The 25,407-nt window shown below is 30.1% G+C and overlaps 2 protein-coding genes and 1 pseudogene across 2 annotated transcripts; 2 read left to right on the top strand and 1 right to left on the bottom strand.

The window, feature by feature from the left end:
- Positions 1-1,937: 1,937 nt before the first annotated feature.
- Mtr4 (exosome RNA helicase Mtr4) lies at positions 1,938-11,868 on the top strand. The gene is made up of 10 exons (XM_029301187.2): positions 1,938-2,163; positions 2,251-2,352; positions 2,742-2,984; positions 3,082-3,289; positions 3,790-4,056; positions 5,768-6,599; positions 6,886-7,058; positions 7,142-7,573; positions 8,918-9,455; positions 11,301-11,868. The coding sequence occupies exons 1-10, from the start codon at positions 2,084-2,086 to the stop codon at positions 11,456-11,458; spliced, it is 3,033 nt and encodes a 1,010-aa protein (XP_029157020.1). The 5' UTR covers positions 1,938-2,083; the 3' UTR covers positions 11,459-11,868.
- Positions 11,537-20,213, bottom strand: casp (Fas associated factor casp). Its single transcript, XM_029301188.2, is given in 12 exon segments — positions 11,537-11,996; positions 12,265-12,577; positions 14,652-14,755; positions 15,714-15,909; positions 16,001-16,155; positions 16,253-16,398; positions 17,226-17,367; positions 17,490-17,766; positions 18,361-18,538; positions 18,889-19,177; positions 19,252-19,320; positions 19,869-20,213. Coding segments are annotated over 12 exon segments (1,989 nt in total). The 5' UTR covers positions 19,908-20,213; the 3' UTR covers positions 11,537-11,915.
- A 1,043-nt stretch (positions 20,214-21,256) lies between these two features.
- LOC114929625 (histone H2B-like) lies at positions 21,257-21,634 on the top strand (annotated as a pseudogene).
- The last annotated feature ends 3,773 nt before the right edge of the window (positions 21,635-25,407 follow it).

The raw sequence follows: 25,407 nt of genomic DNA, 5'->3' as shown, positions 1-25,407 counted from the left end.
GAATATAAATTATTATTAGCTTGTATAGCAATCATAGATTGACGAATATGCGTTGATTATTCTTGATTTCTTTTCTATTATTGATGTTATTGTATAATTTGCTCCATAAATACTTATAACATAAAAGAACTTATGTCGAGTAATATTGATCAATGCAAAGGATGTTCAGTATGTATCACCCAGTAAATTATTAGAGTTCAAATATATCAATATCAATTTTTTAATAATATATTGGAATACAGAGAAATGATAAAAAAATATATTTCGGCAATAAAAATTTTATAAATATATTGAAAATATTTTTACTACACGCGCGCGCGCGCACACACACACACACACACACACACACACACCCACATACACACTATATAAATGCAAAATAATACAGAAAATAAATTTATAATAAAAATCAACATACCAGCTATTTGTGTGTGCATATGTAGCTGCAAGCATGCAACGGATTTATTACTTGATAAATTTATTTACGGACTTATTTTGCATTTATATATATATATATATATATATATAGTGTATGTAATTGTAAAAATGATTAAAATATTTTCAATATTTAAAAATTTTCAAGTTTATCGCCTTATTTCTATAATTTTTTCTATATTCTAATATATTGTAAAAAAATTGATATTGATATATTTGAACTCAAGTTTTTTACGTGATTGAATATTATTGCATTGAGCCATCATACGTTACTCGTAAGTTCTTTTACGTTATAATAGTATTTATGTAGCAGAGAGAAAGAGATAAGAGAGAGATTATACAATATAACTTTAATAATCGAAAAAAATCACGATAACGCTATTGTCATATCTATGTGTGTGCATATATATAAACATATTAATTTGCATATTATCTACCCAGACAGCACCAAGTCTAAAATTGACGCATAAGATAGCATTAAGAAATTTTTAAGACAGCTATCTTATGATATGATATCAAAAAGACATCTTATAAAGATATCTTACGCGCCAATTTTGGACTTGGTGTTGTTTGGGTATATAAATAAAATATGTACACAAATAAAATAATATTTGCATAAATATTATTTTATTTGTACATATTTTATTTACATAGATTATATGCAAATATTTAAATAAATCATTCGATAATTTATTACACATTTTATTTATTATATAGATTTATATAGATTATATGCAAATATTTAAATAAATCATTCGATTATTTGTTACAGATGCATAATGTGAAATATATATTGCGTACACGAAACGATAATTGGAAGATAATGTTAGGCAAGAATTATTGCTATTCTTATTGTTCTTTTACATATAATATACATATACAGAGAAACAATGATAATACGAAAACCGGTTCTTGCTGATATCTCCCAATAATCGCATTCGTTCAACGCATTAGTGTTTGTGTCTACATGGATGTTACTACATATGCGATGTAAGAGAGACAAGGACAGAATGATAGTCTCTCCTTGTCAAGCTGTTAGCTGTCAGTATGTTACCACGGAAATTTCCCCTGCTCCTTATGAATCTAGTGAGAATCTTATCGTCCAGATATTTCATAAAATAAGTGACATAACTTTGGTTTTTTTTTTTTTAATATATTCTTGATATAATAAAGTAGTCCGCCAAAAAGTCGGATTTTGCATTTTTGCTCTGAAAAATTTAAAATAAATAAAATACGGACTCCTGGCTAACCCAACCTTACCCGTTACTAGCTGCGCATTCCCCCAAGTTATATTATAAATTTTATTTTCATCATGTTTTCAATAAATAACTCTTTGGCGGACTGCATTTGAGCTTACTGATTAAGAATATCATAAATTTAATAAGATTCATTCAGTAGTTTCGCTAATATCTGGAATATAAGAATCTCTAATTCCCGGCCGGCCGATAGGCGTCTCCACCATGTCGCCTGCCGACCCTTAAGGAATTCGGTCTCCTATTCTTCTGATCTTCTATTCTCTAGTCTTTTTGCTGATTTTCAACTGCTGACGTTACAGGTTAAATTGTAGCCAAGATTGTAGCATCAGTTTTTAATGTCTTATATAGAATACTGAATTAAAATATATTGAAATAATAATTTTTAATAAATAATGGCGAATTTTACTGAAGATTTATTTGACGTCTTTGACGAGCAGGGCGATGATGTGGAGATGATACCAGAAATTCTGAAGTACATAATAATTAATGCGAAACTTAATTTATGAAAGCAACCTCGTGAATTATTAATATAAATTATTTATTCGAATTAAATGTGCAGGAAAATCGAACCAGAAGCAGGAATAAAGCGACAGCTTGACAATGAAAATGACTTGAAGTCGCTTAAGAAATTACGGCATGATCCTATTCTGGATGATATCAAGTAAGGCTCCGTCCTACATACCTGGAATTTATTCATAAATGGAATCAATATTTTAAATATTTTTTAATTTTTTAATACAAAGTAATCCGGAATAATATATTAATAGTATTCTATATAATAATATACATAGATGTAATAGTTTAGGATTAATTTATATTTTTGATACTGCTATATATTTTTTATTTGATGAAAGTGTAATAAGCATAATATAGATGCATATTTTTCAATTTTGTTTAATTATATTTAATTATTTATATTAATATATTATTTATTTATTAGTATATAATATTTATTTAATAATATATAATATTTAATAATATGTATATAGAATTGCTATATGAGAGAATTATAGCATGCAATTACATCAAACTACATTATTATTTTTTCAGTCTAGAGGATGTGGCATGTCGCATAAAAGTACACAATATAGAGACTGTTGAATCTTGTATGCACGAAATTGCTGTTCCTCCTGATCAAGAATACATACCTTTGGAACATAAACAGGGTAAACCAGCCAAGGAATATAAATTTATACTTGATCCATTCCAAAAGGAAGCAATTTTGTGCATTGAAAACAATCAGTCGGTTCTTGTTTCCGCTCATACATCAGCTGGTAAAACTGTTGTAGCTGAGTAAGTATTTTACATTTTATACTTTTAAAGCATGTCGTTTTTTAACAATCCTTTTCAGTGGCCTTTTTCTCACTTTATTATCTTATGATTCATACAGATATGCGATAGCATGTTCACTTAAGGATAAGCAGAGAGTGATATATACAACCCCAATTAAAGCGTTGAGTAATCAGAAGTATAGAGAGTTTCATGAGGAATTCAAGGACGTCGGTCTGGTAACAGGTGATGTTACTATAAATCCAACAGCTAGCGTGCTAATTATGACTACAGAAATCTTGCGCAACATGCTGTACAGAGGATCAGAGGTTTGTCTTACTATTAAAACTATATAAATATGAAGCATTCCATGTCATTGCCACTCAAATTAATATTAGTGACTTATTAGTAAATTTGACTTATTTGGAAGCGATATTTATTTACAAAACATCAAGAGTTGATATAATAAAGTATATAATATAAGAATGTTAGTATATAAGAAAAAAACTACATATTTTTACTATATTATTTTTTTGTTATATCTATATATATTTTTTAAATTATATTTTATTATATATTTTTAGAATATTGTTTTTTTATTATATATTATATTTTAGTATATTATTTTTTATTGTAAGTAGAAAGCATATGTCATTTTGACATCAATTTGTTACTTGGGATAATAAAAATACACGTTTATATAATATATATGTATATATATATTACATATTTATATATATTGTTTATTATTATTTTTTACTATATATAAATATTTTTAGAAAATCATATATTTGTATAACATCTATTTATATGTATAAATTACTTATAGGTGATGCGTGAGGTTGGTTGGGTGATCTTCGATGAAATTCATTACATGCGCGATAAAGAGAGAGGCGTGGTGTGGGAAGAGACGCTTATATTGCTGCCAGATAATGTACATTACGTATTTCTTTCTGCCACTATACCGAATGCACGACAATTTGCCGAATGGGTGGCGCATTTACACAATCAACCTTGCCACGTGGTCTCCACAGACTATAGACCTACTCCGTTACAGCATTACATATTTCCAGTTGGTGGGGATGGTATTCATCTGGTCAGTGATGATAATTATTTTTATAAAGAATCAGATTAATAGTATCATGAAAAGAGAGAAGAATAATTGATACTATAAATAAATTAATTAAAATAAAATATTTAATGAATAATTAATTCAAAATTCAAAAATGATTAATTTAATATTTGAAACTTATGATATAAAAATTATTTTTAATTTATAAAAACAATTTAAAAATTGCAATTTAAATAAGTATTATTGATTAAGATGAAAATTAATTGTTTAAATTTAAATATGTGATTTAATTAATATTATTATGTAGTACATATAATAGTGTAATTAATTAATTAAATTATTAATGTATATTTTAATGTATAGTTTAATTCTATTAAATATAGGATAAAAATTGTTTTTACAATGGAAACCCAGGTAGCAAGCATAGGTCATTTTTACGTCAAATGACGTCATAGACATCAAAATGACCATTAAATGTCAAAATGACGTTAAACGTAAAAGTGACGTTATGCAATATCATTAAACATCAAAGTGATGTCATGCAACATTCCAGATAGCACAATATATGTATTTTGTACTCAGATTGTACTCATATTTCTTAAAACATGATGACAAAAATAGACACAGATGCAGGCTCATATGCTACTCAAAACAGACATATTATATCTTTAAAATTTTTGCAAAAAAATGTCATAGTACATAAATATGCTCAAATTAATATCTGAGCTTACATTTTTCATCATATGTATGTAACTTGTGCTCATGATACCTATTATAATATGATTACAAGATATACAACACATTTCAATCATAAATCAAAAGATCATGACATGATGAAATCTGATCATCAGGCATTTCTATCTGGAATCATTAAATGTCAAAGTTACGTCATGCGACATCATTAAACGTCAAAGTGATGTAATGCGATATTATTAAATGTTAAAGTGACGTCATGCGACGTTATTAAATGTTAAAGTGACGTCATTGGCATCATTAAACGTCAAAATGACGTCATTTCGATATCTAATGAGTCAGTTTGCTACTTGGGAATTAATAATCAATAAATATATAATTATATTCTAAAATAAAATAATCTTTTTTAAAGCATATCATGAAAAGAAATAAATAGAAAGGACTTAGCTTATAGATATATTAAATAAAAAAAGGTAAAAATCTTCTCTCGACCGTACTGGCAAATATTATTTATTCAATCACAACGTTTCGACCCTTCTTTGAGTCCTTATCAAGTGATCTAGATATACATAGACAGAGATTAATACATTAAGAAAACAAAATTACTTCACTAACAATATTACAAAATGATAAAAAGAAAAAGAAGCGAGACATACTTGTAAAAATAAAAATAAAATTATAATTTTAAGATGTCAAGAACGAACATAGTGTCGGTTTGACATCTTAAAATTATAATTTTATTTTTATTTTTACAAGTATGTCTTGCTTCTTTTTCTTTTTATCATTTTGTAATATTGTTAGTGAAGTAATTTTGTTTTTTTAATGTATTAATCTCTGTCTATGTATATCTAGATCACTTGATAAGGACTCAAAGAAGGGTCGAAACGTTGTGATTGAATAAATAATATTTGCCAGTACGGTCGAGAGAAGATTTTTATCTTTTTTAAATTCTGTCTGGCGATTTTCAAATATCTACGTTCTTATTAAATAAAAAAAGTGTTGTAACATTATCCATTTAATCAATCTATTGCAATGCATACAGGTTGTAGACGAGACCGGTCAATTTAAGGAGGAAAATTTTAACAGGGCCATGGCCTGTCTGCAGAATATGGGCGACGCCGCTAAAGGCGACACGAAGGGACGCAAAGGCGGTTTGCGCGCCACAAACAGCGGGCAAACAAACATCTTCAAGATGGTGAAGATGATCATGGAGAGAAATTTCGCCCCGGTGATAATCTTCAGTTTTTCGAAGAAGGATTGCGAAGTTTACGCCATGCAGATGGCCAAATTGGATTTGAACACACTGGAGGAAAAGAAACTGGTGGACGAGGTCTTCCATAACGCGATAGACGTCCTGAACGACGAGGACAAGAAGCTGCCGCAGGTCACGAACCTGCTGCCGCTTCTGCGACGTGGAATAGGCATCCACCATGGCGGACTCTTGCCGATCCTGAAGGAAACGGTTGAGATACTGTTCGGCGAAGGTCTGATCAAGGCCCTTTTTGCCACCGAGACGTTCGCGATGGGCCTGAACATGCCCGCGCGGACAGTCCTGTTCACGGCGCCCCGGAAATTCGACGGCAAGGACTTCCGTTGGATCACCTCCGGCGAATACATCCAGATGTCTGGCCGCGCGGGCAGGCGAGGCCTGGACGATAAGGGGATTGTTATACTGATGATAGACGAGCAAGTCAGCCCGGTTGTCGGCAAGGCCATCGTTCAAGGGAAGCCGGATCCGATCAATTCCGCGTTCCATTTGACCTATAATATGGTTCTTAATCTTCTTCGCGTGGAAGAGATTAATCCAGAGTACATGCTGGAAAGAAGCTTCTTCCAGTTTCAAAATCAAGCTGGCATTCCAGCTCTGTATAACAGTGAGTCGTTATTCGCTGACATCACTAGTTTAAATATCTTTTATTATATTATAGTTCATTATATATATATTATATATTATAGTTTATTATATTATATCCTTATAGCACAACATATCTGAAAGATATTCAGAGGATCTCCAGAGGACATTCGAACATCCTCAGGATGTTCTTTGAACGTCTTCGGGATATGTGTGCTGTTAGGGATATTGAGTTATATTTTATATTATAGTATTATATATTATATTATAGTTTAAAAATCCCTTTTATTATCCCCCTTTTTTTACAGAGGTAAAGGAGTTGTACACCACCTACAATACGGTGAACATCGAGAGATATGATGAGATTTCTTCTTATCACGATATACGCGAGCAACTCGATCGACTGAGCGGGGAATTTCGATCGTTTTTGACGCAGCCAGAGTATCTGGTGCCATTTTTGCAACCCGGAAGACTGATAAAAGTGTATATTTATCTATTTTTTCATTTTCGTATCATCTTTGATGAAATTCTTGCTAAAGTTAATTTATCATGCGTATATTGCAGGTGAGAAACGAATGTGAAGCGTTCGACTGGGGTATCGTGGTGAACTTTAAGAAAAAGAATCCGAAGAATCCAGTGAAAGATAAGACTGTCATCGTTGTCGACGTTTTACTTCACATATCGAAAGACTCCAAAGAAGGCGCTCCGTATCCGTGTCGCGAAGGCGAGGAAGGCGAAATAGAGGTGGTGCCTATCTCCCATCATTTAATTTCTCAAATCAGTTCGCTCAGGTTGTATTACCCGAAGGACCTCAGGCCGTCCGATAACAGAAGGAGTGTACTGAAAACGATACGAGAGGTGAAGAAGAGGTTCCCAGAAGGTCCGCCGTTGTTAAATCCTATTACGGATATGCACATAGAGGCTCAAGCCTTTAAGGATATCGTTAAGAAAACTGAAGCGTTAGAAAAGAGATTGTACGCACACCCTTTACATAAGGCAAGTGATAAATATACAGAGTGTCCCATTTTAATTACCTCCAAGAACTTTTTTTATCAAATATAGTTCAAATAAAAAAATATGGTTCTATTTAAAAAAACAAATAAACTTCAAATGACATTGAAAAGCGTCTTTCAGTAGAAAGTCCGTAGCGCTATCTTCTTAAGGACATTTTTCAAGGTCATTTGCCCCCCCCCTTTTTTTTTTTTTTTTAGAATCACTATTTTTTATGTAAATTAATTCCTCACAATTTTTAGCATAAAAAGTTATAAGGATAAGATTAAAAAGAAAATGAAAAATACATAAATGACCTTGAAAAGCGCCTTTCAAAAGAAAGTCCGTAGCGCCATCTTCTGTTCTTAAATCAAAATCCTGTCGCTTAAAATCTTATATACAGAGTGTTTAGACCACCCGTCTACCCCTTTTCTTTCAACAACTAAAGATTTTAGAGAAAAACGTTTTAGACAAAAATTGTATGGTTTTAAGGAAACATGAGTTGGTGCCATTGATTTGACCTTAAAAAGTCATTTGAAGGACATGTGAAGATCAACTTCAATTTCTTAAATGGAACTATATTTTTCATTACATATTCTTGTAAGTTATCTGAAGAACTTTCCAAAACTCTATAATAAAGTATTTTTTTATGGAGTGCTCTTATAGTAGAGTTATAAAGGTTTGAAGCTAAGAATTTCTTGACATAAAATGTAAAATATCTTGTAAAATATTCAGTTTTTGGTAATTATACTTTAATACTTTTTTGCACGGAATAATGAGACCAATCAATTGGTGTAAAGAAAACAGATAATTGTTTTAAAAATAATATATAATATTTAACATGCACACAACTGCATACTTTTTTTATAAGCAACTATGTTTTTTATACCAATTGATTGGTCTCATTATTTTGTGCAAAAAAAGTATTAAAGTATGATTACCGAAAACAATATTTTACAAGATATTTTACATTTTATGTCAAAAATTGTTAGCTTCAAACCTTTATAACTCTGCTATAAGAGTACTCCATGAAAAAATACTTTATTATAGAGTTTTGGAAAGTTCTTGAGATAACTTACAAGAATATGTATAATAATAAAAAATAGATAATTCCATTTAAGAAATTGAAGTTGACCTTCACATGTCCTTCAAATGACTTTTCAAAGTCAAATCAATGGCACCATCTTATGTTTCTCTCAAAACCATACAATTTTTTTCTAAAACGTTTTTCTCTAAAATGCTTAGTTTTTGAAAGAAAAGAGGTGGACGGGTAGTCTGAAATACCCTGTATAGAAACGCATTGTGTGTATTCTTTTTGTAATTCAAATCGAAATTTTGTAATGTTTGCAGGACCCTGAGGTAAATGTACTATATGAACAATTTTTACACAAGGAGGAATTGGCTGTGCAGCTCAAGCAGGCCAAGGAAGAGTTCAAGCAGGCCAAGTCGATACTTCAGATGGACGAGCTCAAATGCAGGAAGCGAGTTTTAAGAAGAATGGCATATTGCACGTCGGCGGACATCATAGAGCTGAAAGGACGCGTAGCCTGTGAACTGAACGGCGCCGACGAGCTATTGATGACGGAGATGATCTTCAACGGTCTCTTCAACGCTTTAAGTGTGCCGCAGATGGTGGCGTTGATAAGTTGTTTTGTGTGCGACGAAAAATCGAACGAAATGCCTAAAAGCACGGAGGAACTGAGCGGTCCCCTCAGACAGATGCAAGATTTGGCACGAAGAATAGCGAAAGTCTCAACGGAGGCCAACTTAGAATTAGACGAGGATGCATACGTCGACAGATTTAAGCCGTTTTTAATGGACGTTATTTACGCTTGGTGCAAAGGTGCAACGTTCTTACAAATTTGCAAAATGACAGATATATTTGAAGGTAATGTATTATCATTTATACAGGATGACTCATTTTAATCGCCCCAGGCAAATATTTTGAAAACTATGAGATACAAAAAAATGTTTCAAATAAAAGTTTTTTTTTACTTCGAGGGGCACATAAGATGATGTCATTAGTTTGACCTTGTATAATCATTTGAATGTCATGTAAAGGTCACCTTTAATTTCTTAAATGGAACTATTTTTATTGCATATTCTTGTAGCTTATCTCGAGAGCTTTCCAAAACACTATAATAAAATATTTTTCTCTTAAGTACTAATCAGACCAATCAATTAGAATTAGTGTAAAAAAAAACAGTTGCTTTTAAAAAAAGTACGTTGCATTGTTGCAATTTATATACTTTTTTAAAAATAATTATTTGATTTCATTATTCTATGCATAAAATATTAAGGTAAGATTATCGAAAACTGAATATTTTACAATATATATATATATATATATATATATATATATATATATTTTACATTTTTGTCAAAAAATTGTTGACTTGAAACCTTAATAACTCAAAAAGTACTTAAAAGAAAAATACTTTAATATAGTGTTTTGGAAAGCTCTCAAGATAAACTACAAGAATATGTGATAAAAATAGTAGGTTCCATTTAAGAAATTGAAGATGACCTTTACATGACCTACAAATGATTATACAAGGTCAGATTAATGACACCATCTTATGTCTCTCTCGAAATCAAAAAACTTTTATTTGAGACATTTTTTTGTATCTCTGTTTTTAAATTTTTGCCTGGGGCAAAAATTTTTAATATTATTAATTATTTTAAGTAAAAAAATTTAAATCAACAATGGATTCCAATTGCAACAATTCCTCAGAAATAATAAAATGTTAATTTTGTGATTTAATCAAAATATTGGTGATTGAATTCAAATTTGTTGAATTAATTCAGATAATAACAAGTAATTTGATGGAATAAAGTGATAGCATTAAGTTATAATTTTTAAAAATAATCTTGCAATTGGGGGCCCATTTGTTTGGTTTGAATTTTTTTATTCAAAATAATTCTAGGAACATAAAATCAAATTATGAACATTCTGCGTAAGGGGATCCTAAAGTCGTCTGTTTTACCGATAAAACGTGAAATTGGATTCGACTTCTAAGTATCGATTCTGTAACTTTTTCTAAAGTAAAAACTTGAAAAGTGAAAAATTTCTGCCAATCACACATTGATTTTAAAATGAAATCGATGTGCTATTGGCGGAAATTTTTCACTTTTTACTTTAGAAAAAGTTACAGATTCGATACCCTAATCTTTTTATTGACTATGCAGATTGGAAAATCCTTTTCCACAATTAATAACTAACAGTGGAATCTATAATTTCATTTTTTTTTAAATTACACTTCTTTATTGACCTTTTTTAACTTTTTTGTTTTACATGAAATTTTAGCGTTCGCAGTTTGTACTTTAATCATGGAAAAGGATTTATCAACCTGTATAAAGCTAATAAAAAAATTCGTGGTCGAACTTCCAACTTAATTTTATTGGTAAAATAAAAAAAAATTTTGTAAAATAAAATTAAAAATTTTTGTAAAACAAAAAATTTTTAATCTTTGTAAAACAAAAAAATTTTTAATTTTTGTAAAACAAAAATTTAAAAAACTGTTTTTAACATAAAATCGGTAGGTTCCGGCTTTGTTTCTCTATGTACTTTAATCGTGGAAAAGCATTTATTATTCTATTTAATCAATGAAATGAAAAGGGTGCAGAAAAATATTCATTTTATCGATAAAACAAAATAGTTTTAGAATCCTCGATAAATTGCAATTCTTATATTTTTCTTCCTGTATAATAATGTGTATAAAATATATTTCAGGATCTATTATTAGGTGCATGCGCCGTTTAGAAGAAGTGCTTCGACAACTGTGTCAAGCTGCGAAGGGTATTGGAAATACAGATCTAGAAAATAAATTCAGCGAGGCGATCAAACTTATAAAACGTGATATTGTATTTGCGGCGTCTTTATATTTATGATGCAAAGAAAAATAAATTAGTGCCACAAAATAATAATTTTTTCTCCATTATATACAGATATAATATAGTATACCAATATAATATAAATTTTAGTGTATATTTTCATTATTTACATAGCCCAATTGTGCAATGCGTTCATAACAAAAAAAGACAGTTCTCATTTAAAATTGCTCAGAATTCTATTTATTCCTGAGAAGTTAAAAGTATATAATATATGTATGCATGAAAAAAACTTTTTTTCTTCTTTTTTTTATCTTTTTATGAAATAACATTACATTCATCGTATATGACTTCATCATATGGGAAAAGTTCAGCGTAAAAATGTGTATTTTGCAAGATAAACAGGATTTCTATAATTTGCTGTTTTCTATCTCGAAATTGTTAAATAAATACATTTTTTTTGTAGAATATTTGCGACACTTAATTTCTATATTTAAATTTAATTATAATATATTATTTATCGTTCTTCTAAAATTACTGTTTCCTGTGGACAGAATTTCAGTTCCATCAAAGTGAGTTTCGAGTCCATGGATGTTAACTGGAACAAATACAAAACACGTCGATGTGTGTGTATATATATCTATTTATATATATATATATATATATATATATATATATATATATATATATATATATATATATATATATATATTAGATAGTATAATTACTCTTAATGTTTAAAAAAAATTTTTGCTGAGAAATTGGTTTTATTTCAATTTACGTATGCAAAGAATATACGACTCTAAAACAAATTACAAATAAATATCTACATAATAAGAACTTAAATGCTTACATCATCTACTTACATCCCTTCGAGGCCAACTGGACAGGAGCTTATATTCTTCTATAGGATAACCCTCCACGATAAGAAAATTGAAGAGCGTTTGTAATGGCGTGTCGGATTGGAATTTTCGTTCCAGGATTTTTCCGGCCGGAAGTCGTACTCTTACTTTCATTACACCGTCGCCCGCCCCTTGTTGCGGCTCAGGTGGCAAACTGGATTCCACAGCTTGTCTGTGAGCCTCTTTCCTCGCTTCTTCTGCTAGCCTCTCATTTTCGGCCTGTTCTTTTTTCTTTTTCTCAAGTTCTTCTTGCATTTGTTTCGCTTCTTCTTTTGCTCTAAAAAAATTCAATATTTATTTATAATTTAATAATATTTATTTGTGCAACCGATGCGCGAAAAGTCGTCTTTTCCGCACATGATGGGATTTTGGAAAGGGCTCCCTTTCCACGCACCGGTCACACAAAATGTAGCCAACATGTGCGGGTCATAAATCGGCCGATTTACGATCCCCTGCACTTGTTAGCTAATATACTATTAATCTATATTATAATATAATTTATATTTCGCTTTTTTTTTGTTTTAAAAAAATTTAATATTCATATTTATAAAAGGGTGTAAAATTACATGTCTAAGTGAACTGTGTGGTTCCTATTTTCACCTTTCAAGATCGTCATTTTTGCTAAGTTACAAATGACAGTTACTTGACTACTTCGTTATTTCAACATGTAATTTAATTCAACAGCCTGAAGAGGACCGAATTGATGGTCGAAACGTCGTTTCTTTTTTGAATAAAAGAATTCTAACTTTGCCGGTGTTGGTCAATTAATTCTTGCCTAATTTGGTTTTTAAAAATTCAACTGGCGATCAAATCACGTTTTCCGCATATTTATAATATTTAATATATATTTATATTTCGCTTCTTTTTTTGTTTTAAAAAAATTTAATATTTATATTTATAATATTTAATATAATTTATGTCTCGGATCTTCTTTTTCTCTAAAAAAAAATTTAATATTTATATTTATAATAATCTATATATATAATTTTCATCCGTCTGACCGCGAACTACTTTCACATTTATGGACCAATTTCCTCGAAAATGTACCAAAATGTTGCAAATTTTTCGGAATAGGTTGCTGTGTGGTTTATTTTTATTAAAAAAAAAATTTTTTCTTCATAGAGGGTTTTCGCGAAAAAAAAATTTTTTTATTTTTATGCCAGTGCGTTCGAAATGTTCAGAAACAACGTACTATGTGATTTTCAAAAAAGTTTGTTTCTTCCTCATAGAGGCTGTTTTCGCGAAATTTTTTTTTTAGATTTTTATGCTAATAGATTCAGAATGGGTTCAGAATGTTCCAAAACATCGTATTGTGGTTTTTTTATTGAGCTACACACCCACCCACGCATTTACACATTTATTGATCGATTTTTTTGAAATTAATATCAAAACTTTGCAAATTTTTCGGAGATGTCGACGATAGTTTTTTTTTAAAGTTTTACAAAGTTTTGCACCCCCATCCACCCACCCACGCACTCACACATTTATTGATCGATTTTCTCAAAATTGGTATCAAAAATTTCCAAAATTTTTCGGGGATGGCGATGATGGTGGTTTTTTTAAGTTTTACACCTTCATCCACCCACTCACGCATTATAAAACATCAGTCAATAAATGTGAGTGCGTGGGGAAAGGTGTAAAAAAAAGCCATCCCCTAAAAATTTACAAAAGTGCGTAGGTGGGTGCGTAGGTGGGTGCGTAGATGGATGAGTGATGTAAAAAAAATAACATCCATCTCCGTAACATTAAAAACATTGTGGTACCTGTTTCTCGAAAATCAATAAATAAATGTAGAAGTAATTCGCGGTCAAACAGACAGAACAACTAATTTTCTCTGTTAAAGCAGGTTTTATATAAGATTTAAGGACCGCATGAAGCGCGGTCCGAAACGTAAGGCTTTGAGTATAGAGCCTCAAAGAGAGAGAGGCGACAACTGATCATATGAGCACCTAATTCCTGATTGGCTAGTATATGTACTTTTTAGACATTGCAGAACATCTAATCTAACACCGACAGATGTCAAATGTGTGATGTATGTGTAATGTGTTCTGCACAAGCGTCGCAATGTCTAAAAAAACACATTATGCCAGCCAATCAGAAGTAGATGCTCACATGACCAATTGTCGCCTCTCTCGCCTTGAGGCTCTCTAGCTTTGAGAACTGCGCGAAGTGCGGTCCGAAACGCTAGTATTTAAAATTTATAATTTAATCTTTATTTAATTTATATTATAATTTATATAGATATTACGCTTATTGTTCAATATAAATATCTAATATTTTCGTGCAACAGATATTAGATTCATTTTTTAACGCATATGTTTTATGTAATAAATCCTAATTTTTTTTATTACCTATCGACTGCCAAACTTTCTTGATATGCTCTGTCTTGTTCTTGCTTGACTCTTTCTCTGGCCTGTCGTTCTTCTTCTACGCCAATATCAGCTCGTCTTTGTTCCTATATTTTGACAGGAATAATAAATAATTGTATAAAATCTGTATTTATACAGGGTGATTCATTTTAATCGCCCTAAGTTAATAATTCGAAAAATATGAAAGATACGAAAAATGTTTGAAAAATTTTTTTTGAAATTTTGAGGGGGACATAAAATGTTGTCATTGATTTGACCTTGTATAATCATTTGAAAAAAGGTCACCTTCAATTTCTGAAATGGAACCTATAAATTTTTTATCACATAGCTTATCTCGAGAGCTTTCCAAAATTTTTTCTTTTATTAAGATTTGAAGTTAACAATTTTTTGACAAAATGTAAAATATATATATATCTTAAAATATTCAGTTTTCAGTAATCATACTTTAATGTACTTTTATGTATGTAATGTGAGACCAATCAATTTTAGTGTAAAGACAATACATAGTTGCTTTTATAAAAGTACACAGCTGCATTGTTGCAATTTATATACTTTTTTTTAAATAATTGTTTGATTCAAAGTCAAAAAACTTGTTTAAAACATTTTTTTGTATCTCTCATAGTTTTCAAAATATTTGCTTAGGGCGATTAAAATGAATCACCTTATATACTCATGGTTTGACGAAACAAAGTAGTATCCCAGATAGCACAAGCTATTCGAAAAGAATTCATTTGTATGTAACCAATATGTCACCAATTTTGAGTTCCTTTTCAAATACATATAGAATTCATTTTCATAAAATAAATTCTATATGTATTTGAAAAGGGACTCAAAATTGGTGACATACTGGTGACATACAAATAAATTCTTTTCGAATAGCTTGTGCTATCTGGGATGTTTTATATATTCAGGGTATTTTGAAAGTCTGGAACCAGTCGAATATCTTATTTTTATTTTATAAAAAAATGTTAAATAAAAATTCCAGACTTTATACTAAAGACTAGTATAACAATTTTTTTCCCAACATTGTGTAAAATAACTTACCTGAAATATATCGACAGCTTGTACCAAATTCGTCAGTAACTCGTTCACTCCCACATTGCCGTGCACGATGGTAAATATCTCTGTATTAGATCTAGATCTCATGATGATCATTAAAACTGGCAGAGTATCCACGTCTATGCTTGACACAGCCAACGAGCCAACAGTACCAAGAGTTTGAGTTACAGAAAATAGAAACCTAAGGATCAAACGAGTGTATTTCAATAACAATTATTATTCGATATAAATTCAGTCACACACTTTTTTCCTATTATTCGTATAATCAATACCTCTCTTTATTAGATTCATATGTGATATCCCAACCCCAGACTATAAAATTCGCCGAGAGAAGTTGAAGCACCGTTTCAAATCCTAACAATTGAGTACAAAAGACGTTAGCTAATACGCTATTATCGTGATGCAAATACACAGCTAGTAATTTTCTCTGTAACAGAAAAAAGAATCGATATCAGATGTAATAAAAAATAATTAAAAATAATATTTTAATAAAAATAGTATTTTTTTATTAGCGCAAGACAAACCTCTTTTGCTGGTTTTAGACAAGATTCCTTCAGGGCATCTTCGAATGTGCCGGCGAAAAATTCCGGATGAGCCGGCCCGTAACGTTTTTCGAATTGTTCCGCGAAATGTAATGTGCCCATCACCTCATCTACTACATTTTCTGGCACTTTATGTACATAAAAAAAAGAAATTATATTTATTGTTGTATACCGATATTAAAAGGATCCTAACGTCGTTCTGTTTTATTGGCAAAATGATCATTTTTCTGCACCCTTTTCTTTTTATTGGTCGAATAGAATAAATATTTTTCCATAATTAAAGTATATATAGAAATAAAATCGGAATCTACCAATTTTATATTAAAAACAAAAAAAAATTTTTTATTTGAATTAAAATTTTCGTTTTTAACATAAAATAGATAGATTCTGACTTTATTTCTATATGCACTTTAATCATAGAAAAGTATTTATTCTATTTAATCAATAAATAAAAAGAATTTTTGTAAACGCTTTAAAAATTAAAAGAATTGTTTTTAAATTTTTAACATAAAATCGATAAATCCCCGCTTCATTTCTATATGCACTTTAATTGAGGAAAAGCATTTATTATTCTATTTAAGCAATAAAAAAAAGCGTGCACAAAAGTAATGATTTTGTCGTTAGTTGAATTCGACCTCTAATTTTTTATTGACTATACAGATTGAAAAATCCTTTTCCAAAATTAAAGTATTAATAATAATAAACTACAATTTTAAGTAAAAAAATAAAAAGTTAAGAAATTATTTTTTATTGGCTTTCATTAAACTTTTTTGGTTTTTTTACATGAAATTATAGCATCCACAGTTTATTATTATTAGTACTTGAATTGTGAAAAAGGATTTTCCAATCTGTAGAATCAATAAAAAGATTAGTGAAACAGTTTTAAGATCGCCTCGGGGTACATTTTCGCTTAAATAAAGCATAAAAATTTTTTTAAATATTAATATACACTTACTGAGACGCTATACTTTCGTAGACTTAACATCGTCTATGAAAATATCATCCTCAACGGTAAACGTTTCAGGGACATCTTCAAATTCTTCCACATCTTCCGGTTCATCTATGGAACTATCGCTGTCAATCAAATCTATAACCTTCTGAACACAGAGAGAAAGAGAGAAAGAAAGAGAGAAGGAGAGACAAATATTATAAATTTTTATATAAATTTATCGTTGTAAAAAAATAAGATAATTTTTATCCTCTTGAAGTAAGATGTTACCTTCTTCTCTTCCTTCACGGGAAGCTTCCCTACGGATAAATCGTGTTCCGGGTAACAAATCCCGCTTTGTGCCAATATTACGTTATCATCCTTCAGCGAACTAGGCCAACCTTTCCACTGCTGATTTCGTACAGGAACGTCTATTAACGAGTAAATGTCCGTTTTCACTTCTAATACGGTACGCGTGCCAGGAAACTTTAAATTGTACGTTTTATTGTGTACTTCATCCTTTACGTTTAAAGTGTAATTTTGAACCATACGATCCGACAGGCTCACCCTTAAAAGAAAAACATAGCTTTATTATAATAACAAGATAATCACAAAAACTTAATCAGGGTGCCTATTTAGATTTTATTAAAAAATTCCCTGAGAAAATTTCCTGACAAAGAGATATAATAAAATAAAAAATAATTATTATAAACATCTCAAGGAATACTAATTTATTTAAATTATTAAATTATTATTTAATTATTTATTAAATAAATAAAGAGTACAAATTTATTTAAATATTATCTATTAAAATATTAAATAATTTTCTATGAAATTTATAATTTATATAAGATCTTGACACTAAAAATTTGTCAATAAAAAAAACCACATAAAATAATAAAAATTTAAATATTGTCTAAATATGTTAGACATATGTTTCTTAAGTACTAAATAAGAATAAAATTAACAAAAAGACCATTTAACAAAAATTCCTTAAATCCCAATCAAATGCCATGATAATTCTGATTTTTCAAGGTTAAATAAAGTTCCCTGAGAATACCAGGTTTTCAAGGTTTTTTCCAGAAGTATACACCCTGATTAATATATGTATAATAATTATAATCACAAAAAATTGCATTAAGGTAAAAATTGTACAACTTACGTCTCATGAGACAAATCACCGTCTTGCGATACCGTTGACAGGTACAATGTATTTTCTCTAGGCAGATCTAACGTTTGCAATATTGTATTCGATGTTTGGGGTTCCTTTTTCCATCCACGAAGATCTTGTTGACAAGGTGCTATATTCGTTTTATACCATATAAATTGTTTAAGATCTTCTAAAATAAAAAGTATATAATACAACATTCAGTAATTATTTATGCATTTAGTTTGTACATTCATACATTTTTTATATTTAATAATTACTTGTACTAATTTTCAGGTAGCAAGCATACACACATTTTAATGTTAAATGATGTCATTATATGTCAAAATGACATTATTTTCACGTTGAATAATGTCATTATAGATCAAAATGACATCAGTTTGCTCTACTTGAGTTGTTAATCTTTCTCAAGTAACAAATTGACGTTATTAAACGTCAAAATAACGTCATCTTGAGGTCTAATGACATCAGTTTGCTACTTGTGTTATATATAAGTACTGATGTATGATAGTTTTTACTTACTCAAAGTGGACAATTCGGATAGATTAATTTTATAGACATTATCAAGATAATTAATGTGGAATGTAAGCATTCTATTCCTCATACAACTTTTAGGTCTACTCGTTCCAGGTTTTGCACTCTCCACTACATCTGCTTTTGTTGTCTCTATCTTTTTCGAGCTTTGAGCAGTTTGTGGTTTTGCCGAAGACGAATGTGGTATTATTTTAATTTCCTCCACCATTTCTATATCCGGAGCCATTTCGGAGGGTAACTGTTGCGTTCCTTGAGGCATAGCTTTATTTATTGCAGCCTGTACAAAAAAACATGCATTTTAATATATGAAACTAATTGCTATCAATGACTTTGTTATACTTTTATATCTACCAGTAGATCCCAGTTTGTGTCTTCCAAATATAGAATGGCTTCTCCAAAATCATCGATTCCAGTGCATGCCTGCAAACGATACAAGAATACATTTCGATAGACATTTAAAAATATCTTTAAAGATTTTTATTTTGACAAATCCCAAAAATATTTTTAAATCTAAAATTTCTTACAAAATTTTTTTAAAAATAAATATTAAAAATATTTGCACGTGTATTTTTAAAAATCTAAAATTTTATACAAATATCCCTCGAGTTAAATAGAAATTAATTTTAAAAATATCTGTAAACAAATAATATATTTGTACAAGCATGAAAAGTCATTTCGTACTTCAAAACAAAGACTTATAAAAATGGCGTAACAAAGAAAACGACAGGACATTTTTCGCGAAATTTGCCAAAATTTTGATGTCAAGATTGAATGTAAAAATTCATATTTAATCGCTCGAGTAGTTTCGAGACTTCTGACTTCTGACAATTCAGTGAAAGAAAAAAATAAATAAAATAAATGCAATGAAGAAACTTACTTTAAATGTCCAATTATTCAATGTCATTTAAACAGCTATAACCTAACAACGTATTTACATGTTTGTGCAGAACAAAAATCAGCTGGCTTACCTGAAAATCAGCCAGTATCGCGTCCCGATTTTCAGCCATCGCAATGAAATTCTGATGCGAAAATAATGCGGGACAATTCTTTTCTTCTTTCTTTCTTTCTCGCTTTCTCTCCTTCGCGTGAGAGAATGAGACTGAGAAAAAAATTGCGTGCTCGAGGTCCACCTTCGATTATCTGCTTAAAACTATGACAAATATGAATAACGGCGAGCCATTGACGTCCTAAAGCAGGGCCACCAGATCTCTATATAGGATACGCGGCGTCATATCACGTTAAAATCGAGTGTAATGCTAATAGTGCAACTACGTATTGATACGTTTGATGTTACAGCAAAGCTGTTATATATATGTATATATATGTGTGTGTGTGTATCATATACATCATACATATATATATACTTGCATCATACATACATATATACATATATACACATATGTATATAAAGGCTGTGTTTCAATTTTTGTCTAGTTTACATTGAACACTTTTGGGACAGACTTAAAACGATCCAGATTAAAATGATCTTGTGCTGCGATTGGTCAAATCTGAAATTTAATAAAATTTTATTTCATGAAATTTCAGATTTGATCAATCACAACGCAGGATCATTTTAATCTGAGTTGCTTTTGCAACAAAATCAAAATGATCTAGATTCAAATGATTCTGCACTGTGATTGGTCCATCTGAAATTTCATTAATTATGATTGGTTAAATCTGAAATTTTATTAGCTGTGATTGGTTAAGTCTGAAATTTTATTAGCTTTTATTTTATTCTTTCAGATTATATGTACTTCAATTATAAATTACGTGCATTATTGTCGCTTTATTTTATCTTAAGACTTCTCTGAAATAATTGTCAGGTTTTATGACCGTTACTTTGCATACAGCTATGTCGTTTTATTAAGTTTATTACACTGAAGATGATCTGAAATCAGATCAAAACGTCTGTATTTAAAATTTTTTATATTAAACTATTACATATAAACACGAACATCTTGTTACGGCTTTCTTTGCCAATTTTTATTTGTTTATTAGCTGTGATTGATCAAATCTGAAATTTCATTAAATAAAATTCTATGAAATTTCATATTTGACCAATCATAGCGTAGGATCATTTCCCAGACAGAATATTTATAAAATATTTATAGAATAGTTATAAAAATTTAAATATGATGTTTTTTAAATCGGCCAACAGAGCCAAAGCACGAAAAATTAATTATTCGGAACTGTATCTCTTGGTTTGAGATCACTAAATTCCATATATAAATTAATCTCGAAACTTACATATGGAGAAATAGACGCGAAAAATATAGGTCCGAAAAGTCGCTGAAGCGGGAATTGACGCTCAGACTTCGTTCGATACACTCGTACGCAGGACAACTCGTCGCTCATCATGCCGTCGAAAACAAGCGGAAAAGCTGTCAAGAAGGCAAGCAAGGCTCAGAAGAACATCAGCAAGACGAATAAGAAAAAGAAGAGGAAGAGAAAGGAGAGCTATATGCCATTTACATATCTACAAGGTGTTGAAGCAAGTGCACCCCGATACCGGAATCTCCAGCAAAGCCATGAGTATCATGAACAGCTTTGCCAACGATGTGTTTGAAAAAATCGCCGCCGAAGCGTCAAGATTGGCGCATTATAATAAAAGATCGACGATCACTTCTCGTGAGATACAAACTGCAGTGAGGCTTCTCTTGCCCGGAGAGTTGGCAAAACACGCAGTCGCGGTGAGGGAACTAAAGCAGTGACCAAATATACCAGTTCCAAGTAAAGCAACATTTAACACATCGCAAAATATGTTTTTCGGACTTTTCGGACTTATATTTTTCGCGCCTATTTCTCCATATGTAAGTTTCGAGATTAATTTATATATGGAACTTAGTGATCTCAAACCAAGAGATACAGTTTCAAATAATTAATTTTTCGTGCTTTGGCTCTGTTGGGCGATTTTAAAAACATCATATTTATATTCTTAATATTGAGAGTCGATAAAAATATTTCTTTCTGATTTTATAAAAATTATTTTAATATTTTATAAACATTTATCGTAAATATTTTATAAATGTTTTTGGAGTTTTAGATTCAATAGATCATAAATATATTTATCATAAATATCAGAAAATATTTATGATAATATTATATTATGATAAATATTATAAATATATTTATATTTATTAAATTATTATGATACAAATTTTTTAAAATTTATATTTTCTTTAATAAATACTCAGTAAGAAATCATAAGTTAAAAAGACATAATCAATGATTATTTAATCAAAACAATCGGTTGATAGTCTAATCTAAAATTTGGTCGATTAGATATTTTTGTGTTTTTCAAACTCTTAAGCGGGGAGCACACACTCTTGCATAAGCGCATATAAGCATATATGCATAAGAAATTCGTTTGTTTGAATTACTTATGTACACGTTCATGGACCAATCGTAGAAATCCAAGACCCTCGTAGAAATCTATCACTAGTATCGCCAATTAATCACTTATATTTTGAGTACTTAAAATACTGATATACAGTAATTTAAATACTCAAAATGAATGATTAAGTACTCAAAATAAATGATAAATTGGCGTTATTAGTGATAAATTTCTATAAGGGGATTCTTATGTTTACGCTTATGCGCCTATGCAAAATGTGTGTGCTCCCCGATTTAGCCATTTATAAAAAGTTAAAAATGTGTAAAAAATGTTTATAAGTAACTTATTAGACATTTATTTTAAAATAGAATAAAAATTATAATATACAATACACTATATACAATAATACACTATATACAATATATACTTAAAGCAACACAGTAGTTTCACAATAGTATATTGGCTAACAAGTGCGGGAAATCGTAAATCGAGAGTGCGGAAGTTTGGCGCACAAGGCGAAGCCGAGTGCGACAATCCGTACCTACTCTCGGCCGATTTGCGACCCGTACATGTTGGTCACCATATTTTGTGTGACCGGTGCGTGGAAAGGGAGCTCTTTCTAAAATCCCATCATGTGCGGAAAGAGCGACTTTACTGTTGCACAAATAAATTTACGTACACATTGATATATATGCGTACATTTATTTGTTAAAAGACATTCTATTGCAGAATATGTAGCTCAAAAATAGAAATAATTTTATGACATTTTTAATTTTATTAATTTTTGTTTTTGCTAGCCTTACATAATTCTCACAACGAAAATCAAATACGAGAAAGATACGTCATAATTAGCGGTAAATGAATAGAACTAACAATTTAGTTAAAAAATATTTACAAAATAATTACTATAAATATTTATCTTTACATACCATTACGGTCGTATACGACTGTGCATACCATAAAATATTACATGAAATATTTAACAATCAAAACGATAATAAGAATATTAAGTCAGCTCCTCAATTTTTAAAAACACGATCTACACTCCATTCCTCTCAGCCAATAGAGCCACACGCGATGTTATTGCGACAATTAAGAAAGAAAAAAAATTTGGAAACTAAGGAATTTGTATCCTATGGTTGGGATCTCAGAAATTCCTCTTTGTTCCTTCTCCTAACTTCTCCTGTAAAGAAAATAGGCGAGAAAAATATTGGTCCGAAAGTCGTCTGAATCGGGAATTTCTTTCTTTCTTAATTGTCGCAATAACATCGCGTGTGGCTCTATTGGCTGAGAGGAATGGAGTGTAGATCGTGTTTTTATGAAATATTTAATCTATGTTTTAATAATATGTTAAATAAAGGCTTTTATAAAACATTTTCAAAATATTTATATATTTGAAAAATATATATATTCATAAATATTTACGAATCTTTATCATAAACATTGTGGCTGGGTTTCTGTCGCGAAAGCAGTCCAGTTAAACTTCAATTAATAGTATATTAGCTAACAAGTGCGGGGGGTCATAAATCGGCCGAGAGTGCGGAAGTTTGGCGCACGAGGCGAAGCCGAGTGTGACAATCCGCACTCTCGGCCGATTTATGACCCGCACATGTTGGCTACGATATTTTGTGTGACCGGTGCGTAGAAAGGAAGCCCTTTCTAAAATCCCATCATGTGCGGAAAAAGCGACTTTTCACGCGCCGGTTGCACAAAGTAAATTGTGGAGCCGAGCCTAATTATACAAATTGAAAAATCCTTTTCCCTAAATTAACATATTAATAATAACGAACTGTGGACGCTATAATTTTATATAAAAAACAAAAAAGTTAAAAAAGAGTCGATAAAAATGTAAATTTTTTTACATATAATTAAAGGAGGAGGCTCAGTTGCGCACAATACAATTGGACACGTTGCAATTGCACACCGTGCTATTGGACACAAGATTACGCACAGTTCTTTTGCGCACACTCCTTCCACGCATGCTACTCGGCGGGGTGGGTGCGGAAAAGGGGGAAGAAGGGGGTCAAAGACCCTCCCCCCCCTTGCCCCCGTGTGTGTGTGTAATAGTGTGTATATAGGCTTGGAAGGGGTGTGTGCAAAAGAACTGCGCAATCTTATGTGTCTAATAGCACTGTGGGCAATTGTACTGTGCGCAAGTAAAGGCTTCTCATAATTAAAACATCTATAGTTCGTCATTATTAGTATTTAATTGCGTGGAAAAGGATCTTTTTAGAATCTTTTAGAAAATTAATTAAATTAGGAGGATTGTTTTATGAGGATTGTTTTATTATTATTATTATTGTTAAATACAAATTGTAATAAAATATATAATAAAAAATTAATTTTTTATTATAAATATAAATTTATATAATTATATCATTTTAATTTGAAGATTATTACAATATATATTACATCTCATTATAACATAACAGGAATGTTGTGGAATGTATAATAGTTTTATTATTTACATGTAAATCTCTCAGAAGCCAAACTATAATCAATTTAACTTTTTCTAAATTTTTAAACTTTAGCAGTAAAATTGATCAGTGTTTACACCTTACAGACTTCCATTATGATTTCCTATATTTCACATAGGTCTCATGTACATCATGTCGATTCTTACTTATTTATATATATTTATAAAAAAAATTTACCTTTATTAGTTTAAATATAAGCATATCATATCATAAGAGATTATTAAAAATATAAAAATGTTATATATTAAAGTATTTGCTTCTTTATATATTAAAGTATTGTCTTCTTTTTTCTTTGTACATTTTTTGTATATAAATAAATTTTACATAATTTTTCTAATTAAAATTTTCTAAGCTAGAATTATAATTTATATGTATCTCAATATGGAGATTTACTCATTTATGCACGTTACACGCATAGATTAACATAATCACATTAATATATAGTTACATGCAATAAATTTTAATTAAACTTTCTTAGATAACTAAACACATTTTAATTCTATTAATAAGACAATAACTTTTATTAAATTAAGTAGTAATGTCTGTTTGAACAAAACAAATTGAATGATGTATGTTAAGCAATAAAAATACAAATTATTTATTCATATTTATAAAGATATTTCAATATTTCAAAAAGAATTCTAATTTAAATTGATACCCAAAAACAATAAAAATTAATTAATTTGACAAATGTCA

This window comes from Nylanderia fulva, unplaced genomic scaffold, assembly GCF_048542155.1.
Source record: "Nylanderia fulva isolate GAGA-0341 unplaced genomic scaffold, ASM4854215v1 Scaffold84, whole genome shotgun sequence".
NCBI classification, from domain to species: Eukaryota; Metazoa; Arthropoda; class Insecta; order Hymenoptera; family Formicidae; genus Nylanderia; species Nylanderia fulva.
Note: the sequence above shows the minus strand (reverse complement) of the source record. Positions and strands in the feature narration are given on the sequence as shown.